Source organism: Epinephelus lanceolatus, chromosome 12 (genome assembly GCF_041903045.1).
Source record: "Epinephelus lanceolatus isolate andai-2023 chromosome 12, ASM4190304v1, whole genome shotgun sequence".
Classification (NCBI taxonomy): Eukaryota; Metazoa; Chordata; class Actinopteri; order Perciformes; family Serranidae; genus Epinephelus; species Epinephelus lanceolatus.
The window spans coordinates 24,114,466-24,132,644 of NC_135745.1; the positions used below are offsets into that span (position 1 = coordinate 24,114,466).

The window sequence follows — 18,179 nt, forward strand, 5'->3', positions numbered from 1 at the left end:
AAGCAGTCTCTATTAAAAAAAACATTTAAAAAGCATGTGTGGGTGCCCTTTTTAAGTGCTATCTGGTATTTAAGTGGTATTATATGAGATCAGCATTTCTTGGCTCATTGTTGCGATGTTTTTGCACTTGTTAAATATTAGTGTGTTCAGTGCTGTGACCTCATTTAGACTGCGGCAGTCTTTTCTTTGTTCAGTCGGGGCAGATACTGCTGGTCATACTAACTACCCAAATCTTCTATTTACATATTAATCCCTGATTCTGATGCAGCAAATGCAAAATGGGAGAAAAGCCTGTCCAGAAACTGGCTGTTTGGTTAAGGTAAAAGCTTCATGGATATAAGTTAATAATCTTTGATATAAAAATGTGCTAATTATTAGTTTAAGACCATAAACATTCCTTATCTGACTGTATGACTCATATCCAGTGGCATGCAGCAGTTTGACCAGACAGATACGGACAGTTAGCTCGCCACACAGTTGCATCTCTGCAGACAGGCGGACGTTGAATCAGGACACGGCATCAGGTCACATTTTTCTCTCCTCAGTGGACAGACAGAGCAGGACGCACGCTTTCAGTGATTCATCACCATGGCAACAGACGGTCATCCGAGGTGCGTGTGCTCCCCCTTCGACCCCGAATACAGCTCAAGAAAAGGTGCGCCGAGTGTAGCAAGCCGCAGAGAAGAGTGTGAGAGTGAGAGAGTGTGTGGAGAGCAGTGAGGGAAGATGTGATGAACAACGTTGCTATATGTCTGCATATATGAAGACCTGTTTTACTGAGATCAGTTTACTGATCTGATGATGATAAATGTGCCAGTCACATTTTTTATACATCATTTATTTCCTTTGTAATGCTGGCTCACTTCTTAGGCTGCTTGTATGCTCACTGGTTGAACACGTTACGTGGCACGTTACGTGGCATCGGCTGTTGTAGCTGTTGTCAGATTTATAATGTATGTCACTTAAGTTTTTTTGTCCAGCCCCACCTACTGTGTGTATGTGTTTGTGCTTGTGTGTAGGAGTGAATGTGACTGTGAGTAGGTGGTTGTGAATGTGTCGTGTCATCTTTGTAAGCATGGGATTTTTTTTTAAGAATACATTCTGAGATTTTTGGAAATGCACAGCAGGTATCTGCACAATTGAGTGTGTATATGCAGGGTTTAATGTTCTTTTTTTTTCACTTGCCCAATAGGGGCAAGAGGGTCAGAAATCTACTTCCTCAAAGTCAGTTTTTACCTCAATGCAAATGATTTATTATAGTTATCAAATAACAACGCAGACTTAAGTTAATTGTCTAGAAAAACAACCCTGTTTTATCCACCTTGCTCTCGAACTTGTGCCCAACTGTGCTCTAACGTCACCCATCTGAGCTCCTGTTTCAAGGATAGTTGAAATGCTTGGTTGCACTTCAGCTCATTAACTTTGTCTTTACCCGCAACCATTTTCTCTTGAGTGCCTCATTAGTACTGTGCAATGAGATGGCTCACTCTTTAGCTGCTTCTATCATCAGCTCCTGAAAAACTGTGTTGAGTCCTTTTGTACCATCTGCCTAATCAGGCCAATGAGTTGCTAGATTTACCTGCCTGATGTGGAATCTTATTTGGCCCAGGCAATCGTTACAGCCAAAATACATGGGGCACAGACATGCACAACATGTCTGCCACTGCAATATAATCAACCGAAGCTGCTATACTGACCTGTGGGAGTTGCACTTTAACGCTATATTTACACAGCTGGTCTTTTGTTTTTTTCTCTCTAGGCGCAGCTTTAAATTATCTTTTTAAAAAGGATTAAAATGAATTCCGGATGTCTTGATCAAGTTTTTTTTGGCCCCTAACCTGATCTGAGTCATTTAATATTGAGAATCTGCAGAGTGCACACTTCAAGTACTTTCAAGTTATTAAAATCAATCGACTGTCTCAAGCCTATCCTCCAGTGTTTATAGCTTCAGTGCAGCCTGTGTCTGAGCCGCGTGACAGCATTTACTGTCATCGTCTGGACTTATTTGCACGACTTGATTAAGAAATTACTCTTACTGGCTTTTTGCTTGAGGGGCTTTTGTTGAGTTTGGTGAGCGTGGTTGTCGTCTGTCTCTCCCCCGAGCAGGGCGGTGACACACCACATGCCATAGGTGACAAACAGGCAGTTTGTCACTGAGCTAAAATGAAACTAGTGCTCATAACTCCGTTAGTTAACATACACAGTCTCATTCTGTGTTTTGCTTTTGTTAATGACTTGTGGGTGTCGCCGTGGGTGGTGCGCAGTCCCTGCTCGTGCACGGGGGCTCAGCAAAGTCGAGAGGAGCAGCAGAGAGTTTGGGAGTTGATGATGGCTGCACTCATTGCATTGCTGTGCATGAAAGCTTCATGAGTAAAAAACACCAGCTGACATTAAATAAAGGATCGGATCCTCTGTACAGCTCAATATAGCCGATCCCGATCAGTTAAACGCCTTGATCGGCCCTGATCTTTGAGATAATATCTCAGTTGGCAAAATTCAATATGCACAAAATCTGGCATGTAACCAGATGCTACAAAGATGGAGTCTGTGTAGCAGGTATAAAACCCTCCCTGCCGACGTGACACGTCGTATCCATTCCCCATGTATTTCAGCTGTTATTGTTGAGCCCTGCTGTGTGTGTGCTGCATATAGTGGATCTGGTAACACTCATGTATGCATGTCTGCTTAAGTGAGTGTACATGCATATCTTGGTATGGATTTTCTACTTACTGCTCTCCTGCATTCTGGCCACAAAGCCGGTCAGAGGGATCTGTGGGGTCAGCTGGACCATTGGAGGAGGAGGCGGAGGAGCCACAGACACTGGAGCAGCAACACCAAAGAGAGGCAGACAAAGCAGCAGAGAGACAGAGAGCGATGGAGGTGGTGGACAGGGGGACAGACAATGATGAGGAAAGAGCAAACAGACGAAGTCCAAATACAGAATGGAGGAAAGAGAGGAGGGGAAAAAAAGAAACAAAAAGCTTGTGAGTGAGCGAAATAGTGCAGGAAGCATTGCTGAGCAAATCATTTACACACTCCAATCAGTGCTCCTTTGTGCTGCAGTTTTCAAGCTGGGCTAAAGAGGAATTCATCTCATCTCAGTCTGAGAATCTACCTCATCAGCATCCGTTTTACGTCAAAAGCAAGGGCTGTACAGTGTCAGAGCTGCAAAGCACTACAGGAACCCAAAAAACACGACAGCGGCAGGGTGACAGCTCAGACGCTGTGTGTGGTAGGAATAACAAAGCAGAGATCTCAAAAAAGCATTTACAGGTAGAGCTGCAGCGTCTGTAATTTCATTAAATGCTGAAGTAGTGAGGTATGTCTGGATCAAATGCAGCATTTAGTGCAATCACACACTTTATTGGCAGTCCGAGCATTTACATAATCTCCATATTCTGCCTCTGAAATGAGGCTATTTGTTGCATTGTCTTAACACCAACAGACAAACACAGCTGTCCTCACTCAAAGACATGATGTCACACACATGCACGCCAGGTCTGACTCATAAATCGCATGTAATGGAAGGGCGTCTGTAGTCTCACTGGGCAGTAATGTCTTATTATTCCACCCTGCTCTCACCACACAGCCACATCCATCCACAGCTAAGGTACGCCCCGTGAGATCAATGAGCTCCCTCATGTGCTGGCACTAGCTTTTCGTGCTGTAGAACTTCCATTATATTCGCCAGGAATCCGAACGTATCTTTCACTTTAATTAAATTTCAATGAGTGGAATCACGGAGATCATAAGATGCCCCAGTTTAAGTCCCTGGTTGATACAGCTCTGCATCATTGTTTCTCCTCTCAGACGAGACAGGCAGCCTCCTCCTTCTGTGCCAAGGAAGATGCTCGTCCTTTGAGAGGGAGAAGCCATTAGAGGAGAATGGCTCAGAGTGATGCCTGCCAAAATAAATTCTACTCTTCTGACAGAGAATATGCATATGTCCTGGGTTTCCCCTTGTCTAGTAGCTATTTATTGTATGTGTCGTCTACTCTGTTCTGCCTCTCTGTCTCTTCCAAACATGAAGCCTTGTACAGCTGACTTTAGTGATAATGTCATAACTCAGATACAAACAGTAATGAAACACTGAGCACAGCAGTGCTGAGGTGGGAAGGTTTCAACAACCCTGACTTAAGTAATTATGGTTCATCATTCATTTTCATTAGCCACAGTAAGAGCCTAGCCAGTGCATATCTTTTAGACCCAGAGGACAGTTTTTGGCAGTTTCACATAATTATAGATTGTGGAGTTGAAACAATGACAACTGCCAAGAATGGATGGTTACATTAATACAAGCTTCCTCACCACTTTATACATATCTAGGTCTCTGGTGATAACCACAATATTGCTAATCTTGCTTATGACCAGCCAGCCACAGTGGACGGCACGCAACTACCACAGCCGCTATGCGTGTTTTTTTTACCTTTTTCATGGGAGCGCCACGTATTTACACTCTGCTACAAATGCCAGCAGCGTGATGAGGCACCAGCCGTCTGTCTGTTCTGCACTGAGCGCTGCACATTTGCCTTTTTTCTGGTTGCTGAGAGTTAGAAAATATTCAACTTTAAGTCAAACACTGCAGCTGCTCTCATTTTTTACCCACCAAACCAATCAGAGTGGAGGAGGGGCGGGACAAATAAGACTAAGACCAACCATCACATCCCTGAACAACAACAATGTAGACAAATACTGAACCCACACAAACCGGTGGGTCCATCCTCTCTATGTGCTTCAGTCTTCCCGTCATCCAGAGCAAGTACTCTAGCTCAGTGGTTCCCAACTGGTCCAGCAACAGGGTCCACATCTCTCCTTAGTCATTAGTTCAAGGTCCACACAGTTGAATACATTCAGCGTTATACTTGCATTTGGCCATGTCGTTGAGCTAGTTTGCTGTCTCTGTCAAGTAGCTGTCTGTTAGTCACTCACTCTACAGCATTTCAAAATAAAAGCTCTGTGCCAGAAATTCACCGTACTTCAATTCCATTTATAATGGACCCAGACCCACTTTTGGACTGCGACCAACCAGTTGGGAACCACTTCTCTAGCTTGAGCTGACCAAGCCCCCAGGAACAGCGCCGTGCTTTGAAACCAGTTTTTCATTGTGGCCAGATGAGGAATTACACTTTCTGGGTCCATCACATGAAGCCAAAGAGCCCAAAAAGATTTCTTCCCATTGACTTACATTGGGGAAGAGACATCTATAAATCAGTGGATACATTTTTTTGGGGCGTTGCAGCCCTGCAAAAGACTTGCTTCAAGAATTTGATGCTTCTGGTCCGATAACATTTCAAAAGTCTAAAAGACATACACGATTTGATCATTTGATCCTTATTCAACCAGAGATAGCCGCTCGGCCAGCGGACGTCTATAGTATATTTGCACTATGGGCACCACAATGTGGAAGATCAGGGTAATTTTATACCCCCAAAATCAAGCTTTTATGGCTTCATGCACCACTGAGCAACTTGCATAGGAATGAACGGGGCCCGCCTGCAATGCTGTGTCCATGTGTCTTCATACAGCCATGGTGACGACATTTTTACTTCTGTGGATATTCTGTATCATAGCAACCAGATGTAACCAGACCATATCAGCAAAAAAAAAAAAATACTGCCACCCCTGTTGCATCTTGTTGCCTTTCTGTGTTCTGCATTTAACAAACAAGCATTTAGTTTTAAAACTATGTCATCTTTATCATTTATAAAGCAATAATATACCTAATTATAACCTAACAATAAAGCTTATTTCTGAAGCACTGCAAAAAGAACAAGAAGTGGTGGTAATACTGTATATCGTGCCGTTTAGCCACCCTTTATCACTGCAAGGGAAATTCCTTCACCACAACAGCCCTTTAGATACCTACTGCAGATAGTGATGGCCAAATGAAGCCTCATGAAGCTTTTTCTTTATTTTCTGAGCCCACTAGATGGCGCTCATGGTTTAAAGAGAGAGGCTCAAAGAATGGCAATTCAGTGCGCTTTCAACCTTTTGTTGAACAAAAAGTGCCATCTAGTGGGCCCTGCAGAGGGGTCCAAAATGTACTGTTCATGCAAGTTTTATCAGATTAGATGGGACTATTGCTTCACACCAACCATAACATGCACACGTTATTGCTGAAAACATGCATTGAACCTGAGTTACCTGAGTTCTGTGGGTAGGCAGGACCCCCGTTGATGTGGGGCTGCTGGGAGGAGACGGAGGGTGCACGGCGGTAGGTGCCAGTGGCCGACACCATAGAGGCCGAAGAGGTGGTGGAGGAGTTGTGGCGGGAGATCTGGCGGGAGATGGTTCCAAACTGGGACATGGGTATGGGACCCAAGCCGGGGCCCTGTGGCACTGAGGCTGAGGATGTCGCCACTGCAGGAGAGGAGAGACATGGTTATGCAGCCTTAAAACCTCCACCTGATAACTCACTTTTAGTGCTGACTTACTTAAACAATAGCAGTAGTTTCTGGAATAGTTTACATTAACCTTCAGTATATTTCAAGGCAGAATGTGAGTAAAATAATGAGCTGCTGCTGGTTTGATATAAGTGTTTAAATTCAGTTTACTTCAGTCAACACTGCAAATCCACAGAGATTAAAAAAACACAGTAACATAAAACCCTTTTATGCTAAAACACTAATAGCTTATTAGTGTGGATGCTCCAGCAGCCACACTAATAAACTATAAGCCACCATTTTCTTACTGTGTATATCATGATATACTAGTGCAATGCAAGATCCTGTTTCGTTCATAGTCTCAATAACTGATAAGAAAACATTAAAACTCTTCTGAGACAGAAAGAGAATAAGCATATCCCAGGGACTCACTGCACTGAGAACCTGTCAACACCACTGAAAGAGTGACACACAGAGCCTGCAAACATCCATTACTGTAAACAGCAGTGTGGACACCTGTGATGAGCAGTGAGGCTACAGCTGCTGGGACTCACCTTGCCCCATACTGGGAGGGGATGGGGTGGGAACTGCTAAAGGAATACCAACTCCACTGCCTCCGCTGTTCTCCCTGCCGCCACTTCCACCACTGCTGCCACTGCAGAGAGAGACAGAGAGTGTCTTAGTGGTGATCATTAGAGGATGTGTGAGACAAACTTAATTACACGACAGCGTTTGACATCCTATCATTATTCCCTCATATGTCATTCTGTCATAACAATATTCTTGTCACTGTGGCAACAGATTCACAGCTCTGTGGATGTGCTGCGTGCACCGTCTGGCACATTCACACATGAATACTGGGCACTAATCTCAGAGCACGCAGTCACATTTGCAGTTACACAGTGTAACAAAAACAAAACGAGAGCCAAGGCTTGTTCTGAATTCATAAAGAATCGTGTTCAAATCTAAAAAGCTCTGACTAGAAGATGCTGGATTGTACATTAAACAAATCACTAGTGCCTTGAATTTGAAATATGAGTGTAGTTATCATTAGCAAGCCGGGGCAGATAAGGGATATAAGATAAATATCATGCTTGGAGACAATTAATTTAAGTCACCCTACATATTAAGTTTTAAGCAGGTTATTACAAGAAAATACAAGTTAAGGTGGCAAAATCCAAAAGGTAGACATTGTGCGCAAACACAGTTTATCTTTATGAATTATATTGATGCCGAATTGACAAGAATACAGTGGACATGTGATGCCTTTTATCTGGTGATTCTAGAGTTATGTGGTTTTGCAGAAACATAAGGAATTGTTAATGTGTCATGTGTCCTAAAGGGAGTTTGGCGTAATATTTTCACCAGGAGCAGGATGGGAAATAATCTCTAAAGGAATGCAGTTGTAGTCTTGCAAACTGTGGCCCAGTCTTTGCAAATTCTTACAGTCTGTGACTAAAAACTAACATCGTCTTTACATGTCAAGGGTGTCAGACTTGTCTAGTCTTTTCAAAGTCGTCTAGTGTATGGTAAGTACAAGAGATATGTGTAAAGACGATAAGACATGTCAGTCAGTTAAGCCTGGTCTGTTCATGCTATCATAGTCCTGAGGACAGGTCTAATTGGGCATCACTGAAAACACCTGCGTGTGGGCCCTCCTAGTGAGACAAGTCACAGGTAATAGGCCTTTTTTTCCACAGCAGACATGTTGACATGTCACAGTAGGAAAAGCACAGGTGTAAATAATTTAAATCAGTGATGGCTGAATGGTGCATTCCATTACCCATACTATCTGCTATACTGGGAAAATTCTTTTAGGGTGCGTTCCGAATCACATACTTTTTCTTTTTACTTTCAGTAGGTACTGCAGCTGCCCTTAAAAAGTATGTATTGTTGCATGCAGTATGCACACGAGTAGGACACACTACTTTCTCATAACATTACGCCCTGAACTTTCACCATCTTGCTTATCACCATCTTGTTACCATGGGGGTAGAAGATAATGCCACTTACCAGGATCACCAGAGATGGAGATACCCTGAAGAGCTCTGCAGTTGTTACTTTGCAATGTATGTAGTTTAACCTTAAGGTTATAACTGCACAGATTGTAGATTCTAACATATTATATTCAACACAGTGAAACTACATCTGCAGTTCTCTGTCAGTTATGTCACAGTTATGTCCTATTGTTTTTAATATGTATGATTATTTTGTTCACTTAAACAATTAATATTCCTGTATTTATTGTTCCACTGGTCATAGGTTACTTGCTGTCATCCATTGTTGCAACTTCTGACAACTGTTAATGAGCTGTCATCTGTGGGTCAGAATAGCCAGAGAAGCATGCTGGCTTGCATACTGTAAAATCGAACCAGATGTAGTAGAACATGCTGGTATTTTTGGCATACTGCATTTGACATACTATGTATTGGGAGCTATGAAATCTTTTTCTGGCATACTATATGGTATGGTAATATGAGTATTGGAACGCATGCAACAGTATGAACTTTGTAATGGCAGCTGCGGTACGTACTGATAGTAAAAAGAAAAAGTATGTGATTCAGAATGCAGCAGCTGTTTCATGGTCCTGGTACAGTGCATGCTGGCTCACTGTCAAACTGCCACAGCTTACTGGAGCACTTGAATAGAACAAGAGAGTCATCACTGTTATTAGTAACACTTGTGCTTCTCCTACCATGTCAGGTCAAAATGTCTCTATGAAAGGGTTAATTAGGGCTTGCTCCCTGCCTACTACATGTCTATTTTACGTTGCATGTTTCTGGTTTAATGTGTATTGTGGTGCAATTGGTCTCATTAAATTAAGCTCGTTAAATTCAGGCGTCTATTCTACCTGTGTGTCCGGGGCCTCTGGTTGAGTGAGGCTGTGCGTGCAGGGCTGTGCTGGTTGCCCAGTCGGGCCGGGCTCGTCATGTAGTCATTGGGTACCACTGGAGGCTTCACTGGCTCCAGAGTCTTGTAGGGAGTGTTACGCCTAGATACAGATAAACAGACAAAGGACACAGTTAATCCTCTATGTTTTTATGAAGTCAGAAGAGGTGCTTTGGGCTTTTACAGACACTGCTCATCGTGCTAAATGAATGAATTGTCTCAGATTTACAGTATTAATAAAGGTATAATGGCAGAATACATATACACAGAATAAAAAGATCCAATGGTATTTTAAAAATGACTACTATGACTTTATATCGTTACCCCAGGGTACCACGACCAGCCATAGGGGGGCTTGGGGGTTTCTGTGTGGGTGGGGTGGTCCTGGAAAGCGTGCCCCCTCTTCCTGCTGCATTGTTCCCATGTTGCTAGAGGAGCAAAGACAAGTTAAAAACATTGCTTTTGTATTATCTGAGTTGCTGACACCAGTGTTTCCCCTGCCAATGAATATTAAGGCTGAGGAGTCATTTAAACATGTAATGACTAAGCAAAACTTTATTAGTTTCAGATGAGCATCTCCTCTTAAATTTCAACCACGCAAAATTCTTAGGAGAAACACTGGCACAAAGGCTTTTCTGTCCACACACACAAATATGAAGACACAGAGTAGGAGACAAAGACAGATATGAGGGGAGAGAACAGAAAGCAGCACTACGTAGGTGACTGGCTGCCTTTGTTGGGGAATTGTGCATGTAAAATGGGATGTCACTCGTCACTCTGTATGTGGATGACAATATAAAAGGACATAGGAATATGTGTTAAGGGTAATTACTGTAAATATTAAATATAATGTTTAATTTACCTTTTTTTTTTTACATGGACTGTAACATATATAGAGAGCCTATAATATATTCATGGTAGAAGTTCACACCAGGTTTATGCTGTTATTTTTTAATCTGGGCCCTATTTTTTCATGTTTTGTGTCTAAGTGATTAAGGGGAACAATGATTTTTCAAAGTGGGCCAGTATTGAGCAAGACTGCTTCAGCCAGCAGTAACGAAACAGGCGGCGATATAACCATCAGGGTCCTGTGCATCAATTTACAGCCACTAAAAGTGGTTGTTTTTGCCACTGACAGGCTCAGATTGTTATTTTAAGTATCTGACAACAGTATGGAAAGGATCCCTACAGAGAGAGATCCTTTTGTTAAAGAGTAAATTCCTTTTTGATTAACCAGAAGCAGCCCTGAAATCGTGCTCGCCAAAGCCACCAGACTCCATTTAAATACCCAGTAATTTCATCATCATAAAACACACTTTATTTAAAGTTGACAGAAACAAAATGAGACTCACAAAGGTCATCCTGGTTCCTCTTTCCACTGTTCCAACAATCACCAACTCAGGTTTTGTTGAAATAAACTTTTGATTCACCCAGTTAGATGTGAAAGTATGCTGACTCTGTACATGCTAAAATTACTGTTTATTTAAATGGAGTCTGGTGGGTGTGTTGATAACAATTTCGGGTCTGTTTTTGCCTAAACTGAAAGGATCTTTAACAACAAGGTCTATCTTTGAGGGGGTCCTCTCCATAATTTTTGTCAGACATAGACAACCCCGAAATTGCCATCACCAAACCCACCAGACTCCATTTAAATAAACAGTAATTTTAGCATGTATAGAGTCAGCATACTTTCACATCTAACTGTGTGAATTAAGGGTTTATTTCAACCAAACCAGAGTTGGTGACTGTTGGAACAGTGGGAAGATGAGCCAAGGCAGTTTTGGTGAGTTTTATTTCATTTCTGTCAACTTTGAATGAAGTGTGTTTTACAATGATAAAATTACTGATTATTCAAATGGAGTCGGGTGGGTTTGGCAGTAGCATTTTCAGGGCTCTTACTCTTAAACAAAAAGGTCTACATCTGTATGGATCCTTTCCATACTGTTGGACATTTATAATAACAACACGAGCCTGTCAGAGGCAAAAACAAGAACTTTAAGTGGATGTAAGTTGACGGTGCGAACATGCCCCGAGTGGCTACATTGCAACCTGTTTCGAGGCTGCTGGTTGAAGCCCTCTCCCTAAATACTGGATCAATTTCAAAAACTGCTGATACCATAAGTCTTTTAGACAGAAAACATGGGAAAATTGGGTCCAGGTTGAAAAATACCACAGTCACCCTGTCATGTCACCCTGCTGACTTTGTTAATGTTAAACAGGAAACAAGAGATAAACACACATTCAGTGAAATGGTAACTGCTTTGTTGTATCATAACACAAAAGCTTTTTCTTGGAATCATATTGTTCTATTTTTTGTACATGTTTTTACACATGAGACATGGATACCTTGACTTGGTGGAGTTTTATCAATACATGATAAAAAGAAGAGAAAGACAACCATCTCTTACCTTGGCCTTAAGCCACTGAGTGCAAGCAGGCAAAAAAGGGAAGACAGAAAACAAGATAAGCTCATTGGTTGAAGGTTAAAAAAGTGAGATTAGTGAGAGCAAGTGTGAATTTTAAGCAGCACGCATGAACCCCATCTATTTTTCATTAACACAGTTTTATATACAGTATATAAAGCTGAAAGAGCACCATGAAGAACAAAGTAGATGGAGAAGAGAAAGGAAGGAGGACATCTAAGAGACTAATACAGTCTCTAAGGTCATAGGAAATATGCAGGCGTAAAATAAATCTGAGTCAAAAAGCCCCGTGTTGCCTACTTGAATCTGGTTGGATGGAAAAAGTTACACCCACGCAGACCCAACCTGTTTGAATAGACCAGCCAGCCCAGTGACCAGAATACAAAAAAATAGGGAGCTAAAAATCTGTGTTAGATTAGAAGGCCCATTCCTTTCTTATGTGTGATGTGTGTGTCAGTCTGTCAGCTGCCGTGTGTGTGTGTGTGTGTGTGTGTGTGTGTGTGTGTGTGTCCCTGTGAAAATACATTGCTGCTCTACAAGCTATCAGTGTAATCACCAGTGTTGGTGTCATTAAAAAGTAAAGCACTACTTTACCTAATAACTCCCTGATGAAAGGAATTCGTTACGCCTGTTGTTACCTTACATTTACTCCACAACATCGCCTGAGACACAGTCACATAATTGCCACTTAATATAACGTCAAACCTCACATATGCCCACGTATCAGCACAAATCCCCATCCTAATAAGGAGGAAATCCATTAGATGATGACAGACTTCTAAGGAAAACGTTTAAATGGAACATGAACCGCATTTAACAGGCCAAACACACTCACTCGAGTCACTCACTCCCCCAACCATGCCTTTATATTCGATTTGTCCAGTTTATTTGACATGTTGATCCCTAAAGCAGCTGTTATACCTCATGCGGAGAAGTCTCTCAAATTGTTGCTCAGACAACCTGTTCCGCCGTGGAGTCAGCACCTGACTGCGCAGGATGAAGAGCCTATAAACGGGTGCACAAGCTAGCGCCGCTGTTGTTGCCATGTTTCATGATTTTTTTCCTATCCTTTCATTATGCAGATGACTGAAGAACTTATGTCACACAGGTAATGACATAATTGTTTGATTAGTAACAGTAATGTGATTCCACTTATGTAAAGTGGATTGGCATCAGGGACACTGCCCTAAAATGGTTCAAATCATATTTATCGAAGCAGTCTTTATTAGTCACCATTGGCAATGCCTTATCCTCTGTGACCCCTCTGACCTGTGGTGTTCCCCAATGCAAAGTCTTAGGGCTGCTGTGAAACGGCGCCTACTTAGGGCAACAAAAAAGTTTATCTTGGGTGCGTCGGTACAATGGCAGAAGAAATACCTGCACACCAATGCATCCACATAACCAGTCCTTGACTATCTAAGGACTAAAATATTTGCAGCTGTTTTTAATCACTTTTTCTTAATTTTTGCACTTTGAGCGCCCCTCTTTTTGTGCACGGAAGTTCTAAATAATAGACATTTTTTGGCATTGATCTCAGCCTATGAACATTTTTGTGGGTGTCAAGCCCAGTTGACTTGGTGCGTGGGTTTTTCGTCTGCCATCCTTTCGTGGTGTTCCCCAAAGCTCCATCCTTGGCCCCTTGTTGTTCTGCATATACATGCTTTCACTTGGTAACATCATAAACAAATACAGTATCCACTATCATTGCTATGCAGATGACACATAAATATATATGTTCACTAGAAAACCAGTGAAGAATGCAATTTAAATCATCTGCTGAATGTCCCAAAACATTCTCCAGTTAAATTACACAAAATCAGAAATAATCCTCTTCGGCCCACTGAAATCCATCACTATTCTGCAAAACCATCTCTGCCTCTTATCTGCAAATGTCAAACCTTCAGCCAAAAACCTTGGTATGATATTTGACAGTGACCTCTCCTTTGAAAAACAACTTTCAAGCATTGTCAAGTCCTCTTTCTATCAATTAAGAAGCATCTCCAAAATCAGACCCTTTCTCTCTCAGCTCGATCTTGAGAAGGTCATCCATGCTTTGATTTTTTTTCCCAGTTAAACAATACTGCAACTCATTGTATTCAGGGTTGAGCCAAAAAGCCATCTCACGGCTTCTGCTCATGCAAAACGCCACTGCTTGGCTTCAAACAAACACTAGAAGACATGACCACGACCAGGATCAACTAGGAAAACTTGTAACTCTATTTTGAGAAGCACTTTATAAATTAAGGTTATTATTATTATTGTTACTATTATTATTAGAAGTTACCCCAAACACTGGTCATCACACTGGACAAAGTAAATCAGTAATCATTAATTTAGGCAGTTATATTTTCTTCTGATGATTTAATAATACTGAATAATACACAAAGCTCAACCTTTATATTGTTAAAGATCTATTACATTTTGAGCCAAATTGTCATTCTCTTAATGAAGTAATGTATTTTACAACCATTAACAAGTTTTGTCACATTTAGGGCTAAATCTAAGGATTTTCATCATTATTTCATCGGTTTTGTTTATAAAATGCCCCCCACATTTAAAAAAAAAGAAAAAGAAATTGCAATTTCCCTGAGCAAAGTGATATCTTTAGATAGCTTGTTTAATCCGACCAACTGCCCAAAACGTAAAGGCATTTAAATTAAAATGATATACAACAAAGAAAAGCAGCAAATTCTTACAATTGTTACTTGACAAATAACGTAAAAGGTTAACTGACTATCAAAATTGTTGCTAAATCATTTTAAACTGACTGTTTCAGTTTTAATTACATTCTCAACTCTCCTTGAGTCACACTTTATCAAAAATGTATTACAATATTTGCCATATTATGTGTTAAAGTAAAACCTGTTTGGGCTCATCAGCATGAGAATTATTTTTCTATAATGTCAGTCGCTTATATTTACAATCTGACATCTGCCTGCCAGAGACGAAACCCACATCACACAGCCCAGTTTAGGTTTTACACAATGAAGAGGAAGAAATAACTTCCTTTTGTTCCACTTTGTACACAAAAGTTTGAAAAAAATAAGCAGAACATGGTGACACCACCCCTGTGCTTTTAAACACACAGTGAAACAGAGTCTATGTCGGTGTCTAGACTCGTGTTATTGACTGTAATCAGACTGAGAATCACTTACATCACTAGACACACTAGAAATAATGAGCAGTGTCTGAGCTACATGTGGCTGTGCTGATGTATTAAGTGTTGCACTTAGAAAAAAAAGATGGGGCAGTAAAACACAGCGAGGTTGTAAATAACAGCGGTGAGGTGTTCAGACTGTCGGAGTGGCTGTAATGTGGCTGAAACGATGTCACCCTGGTTACTGCCAGTAATGCCAATAAAGGCTGTTAGAGGTGGAGGGGTGAGCACAGTCATCCGTAAATGTGTGAACGGGTCTTTCCGTGCTCAAGACTTCCCATCTATCCGTGGGTGAGTTCCCCTGGTTATGTGGATGGAAGGCAGAGGGGCGGTGATCACGCCTTGAACGCTCGAGGGAATCCGCTACAGCCAGGAGCAAATAGGCTGTGAGGATGGAGTGCTAATAAGCTGCTATTTCCCCACAAATCCTGAACACGTATATGAATGCAGAGGCAAATAGGCAGACAAACATACCCACACACAGACATTAATATACTTCTCAGAACACTGTACATTTCTATCTTGCGTCTGCAGCAGTCGTGAGTATGAAATGATACCAATAAATTATTCAGACGTGTGAGGGAGAGAAAGAAAGTGTTCTGGGGAAAAATATGGAATGTGATATGCATTTCTGTCTGCACCCAGCCAGACGAATGCACATCCATGACCGAAATGCAGCTTCACACACACACACACACACACACACACACACACAGGCTCAAACACACATACATAAAAAACCAGACAGAGAAATCACAGAGAATTTAAAATGAAGCAGTAGCCAGGGAGTCTTCAATCCCCACAAGTTTTCTTCCTCTCTAAGATGAAGATCTAACCCTTTGGGTTATCGTGAAATTGCAATACTGCAGTATTGACAAGCCAAGAACAGGGGATAGCAAATGACTGCTGCAACCGCTTTGTTCGTGTTTTGCTTTTTTTTTCTTATTGTAATAGTAGAGAGTTTTTCCACAGCAGAGCAGGTAAAAGAAGTTTACCTGTTGGAGGTGAGCTGTTTGCAGAGGTGCAGTAAGAGCCTGTTGTCTGCAGCTCTTCATCAACATCTCACTGTAGCTGTTTATGATTTTACTCTTCCTCCTTGCCGTTTTATTATTGAAGAAACGCTGCTTACAAAGTTCATTTAATTTCCTATTGATTCTTCACAATGAAAGTCATCTTATCATCTTATCTGTAGCGTCCATTTTGTTTCCACATTATGACTCAAACCTCACAACAAAGTCAGAAGAATGACTTCCCAACTGAGGAAATGAGACCATTCAAGGATTACATAAATGCAGCATTAATATTAACTGATTGGTGTTCTGTCCCCTCTCCCTACATGCTTCAGCATTCCCTTTATCCAGAAGTGGTGCTCTACCATGTGCCAACATTTTTACTCCCATAGTAACCAGACGCAACCAAAGCATCTCAGTTGAAAAAACTCTGCGTCCCTTATTGCCCTTCATATTTTAGATTTGACATTGAACAAGTATTTAATTTGTTTTAAAACTAGGGATGGGAAATGATAACATTTTACTGATACCACTGTGAATAACAGGGATAGTAAATGATTGTTATTGCCATGTTTTGCCGTTGATACTTTTTATAAAGTGCTGCTGACGTGTACATGTCATATGTCCCACTAGAGGCAAACGTTATTGTGTTAGATGTCACGCCTGTCACGCCACTTTGTTTCCAGGATGCTGGCATACTGTCTACAATCACACACTAGAGCAGCATGATGCTGCTGTTGTTTGGTTCTATACAGAAAACAAAGTTTGTTTGTGTGGCACTGACGTTCTTATGACAGGATATTTACCCTCAGTAACGGACAGGCATCCCTGTGGGGAAGCAGTGGCACTTGTGCCTGTCAAATACACTCATGTCAAATACATAGCACTCCTGGAATTTAAACCCATGTTGCGCAGACAGAAGATTTCGCATAGTGCTCGTGTTTCCGACATTATTTGAAATGTTCATTGTTACAAGCTGCAGCGTTGTCATCTTCCTGATGAAGTGAAGCAACGCTTTGGAACATTCCTTCCTCTCGGCAATGACTCCTTATTTTTGCAAGGTTCCAGCAGTGTAGATGTCTCAGTTTGACTTCACTGTTTTGCAGCTCTTAGGACAAACATGCTGGCATCAATTAAAGGAATTAGGAAGTTTAGAGGGATACAATTCCGATGGATCTTACAATTTGGAGCCTTTTCTCAACAGGAGCAGGCTCTCAATTCCCATTTGTATTTAAACTGTATCATCTTTGTCATTGCTAAAGCTAGATATAATAACCTAACAATAAAGCCTTATTACAAAGTACTAAATCATTGCAGGGGAAATTCCTTCACAGCCTCACTAACCCTTATCAAAATAACTACACTTGACTCAATTAAAGGAGCTCCCCAAATGTAGACTCCCAAAATGAGTCATACTACAGATGTCTGACTCATGGTTTTTTAAGTGCTGCCAGCATGAACTGCTGTTCATGTAGGTATATCTGAAAAGGAAAAGAGGCTGAACATTTTCTACCATCTACACAGATCAGCACTGATTTCTGCAGAGATCCATCATTTCCAGCATCCATGAATGATGCTTCATTTGCATAGTGGGCCATGCCAAATCTGTCTCAGTGCGAGCCAGCTCTCAGAGGAGGAAACACTGGCTTTTGAATTTGAATCAGCGGATGTTTGAAAATCAGTGGACAGCCACTATCTCAACAGAGACAGAAGGGGTAACAGGGATGAAGAGGATGACTCAAACAAGCTGCGGAAATGTGTGACACCAGCAATCAATGCGAATAACTGTGTGTACACACACGAGCAAAAACACACAGAATGTTATATAAAAGAGGAAAAGATGAAGAAGGGGGGAGAGGAGAGGGCGGATGGATCATGGGGAGAGAGAATAAAAAATTGAAGAATGATCCAGAAAAAGGGGTGAAAGAATATTTTTTTCCACAATTCAACAGAGGATGTGATGGTGTGAGTAGCAGCACTTGGCCAAGATGTCTCTTTTGTTCACAGTCTGGGTGTGACACACACAAACACACACTTTTTCATTAACTTCCAGCTTCGGAAGTCGTTACTGGGCATGAACAAAACCTCTGACAAGCACAGCTTTTTTTCACCACAGTCAGCTAACAACTACGTGTCTCATTCTTAGGCGAGTGTGTGATCCATTTCTAGGTGTTTCTGTGCTTAATTAACTAAAAGGTCTGCGTATTGATCGGCTTGCAGTGTGAGTGAATTATGAAAGAAGACGGCGAGCTTGTTCATGTGAAGGTGCCAAGTGTGAACTTGACTAAGTATGTGTTCTTCTGTCTAGTTAAATTGA

General features: G+C 41.5%; 1 protein-coding gene across 4 annotated transcripts in view; it reads right to left on the reverse strand.

Moving 5' to 3' along the window:
* The window catches only part of LOC117271562 (abl interactor 1-like), a 47,867-nt gene that overhangs the window by 7,669 nt on the left and 22,019 nt on the right, over nucleotides 1-18,179 (reverse strand). Inside the window, exons 4-9 of one of the 4 annotated variants that reach the window (XM_033649820.2) lie at nucleotides 11,681-11,695; nucleotides 9,597-9,700; nucleotides 9,235-9,375; nucleotides 6,938-7,038; nucleotides 6,145-6,360; nucleotides 2,731-2,820 (exon numbers count right to left, since the gene is read on the reverse strand). In XM_033649820.2, the coding sequence (XP_033505711.1) occupies nucleotides 2,731-2,820; nucleotides 6,145-6,360; nucleotides 6,938-7,038; nucleotides 9,235-9,375; nucleotides 9,597-9,700; nucleotides 11,681-11,695 (667 nt within the window). The remainder of the gene's footprint in view (nucleotides 1-2,730; nucleotides 2,821-6,144; nucleotides 6,361-6,937; nucleotides 7,039-9,234; nucleotides 9,376-9,596; nucleotides 9,701-11,680; nucleotides 11,696-18,179) is intronic. The other 3 variants (XM_033649821.2, XM_033649822.2, XM_033649823.2) reach the window with 3 other exon arrangements.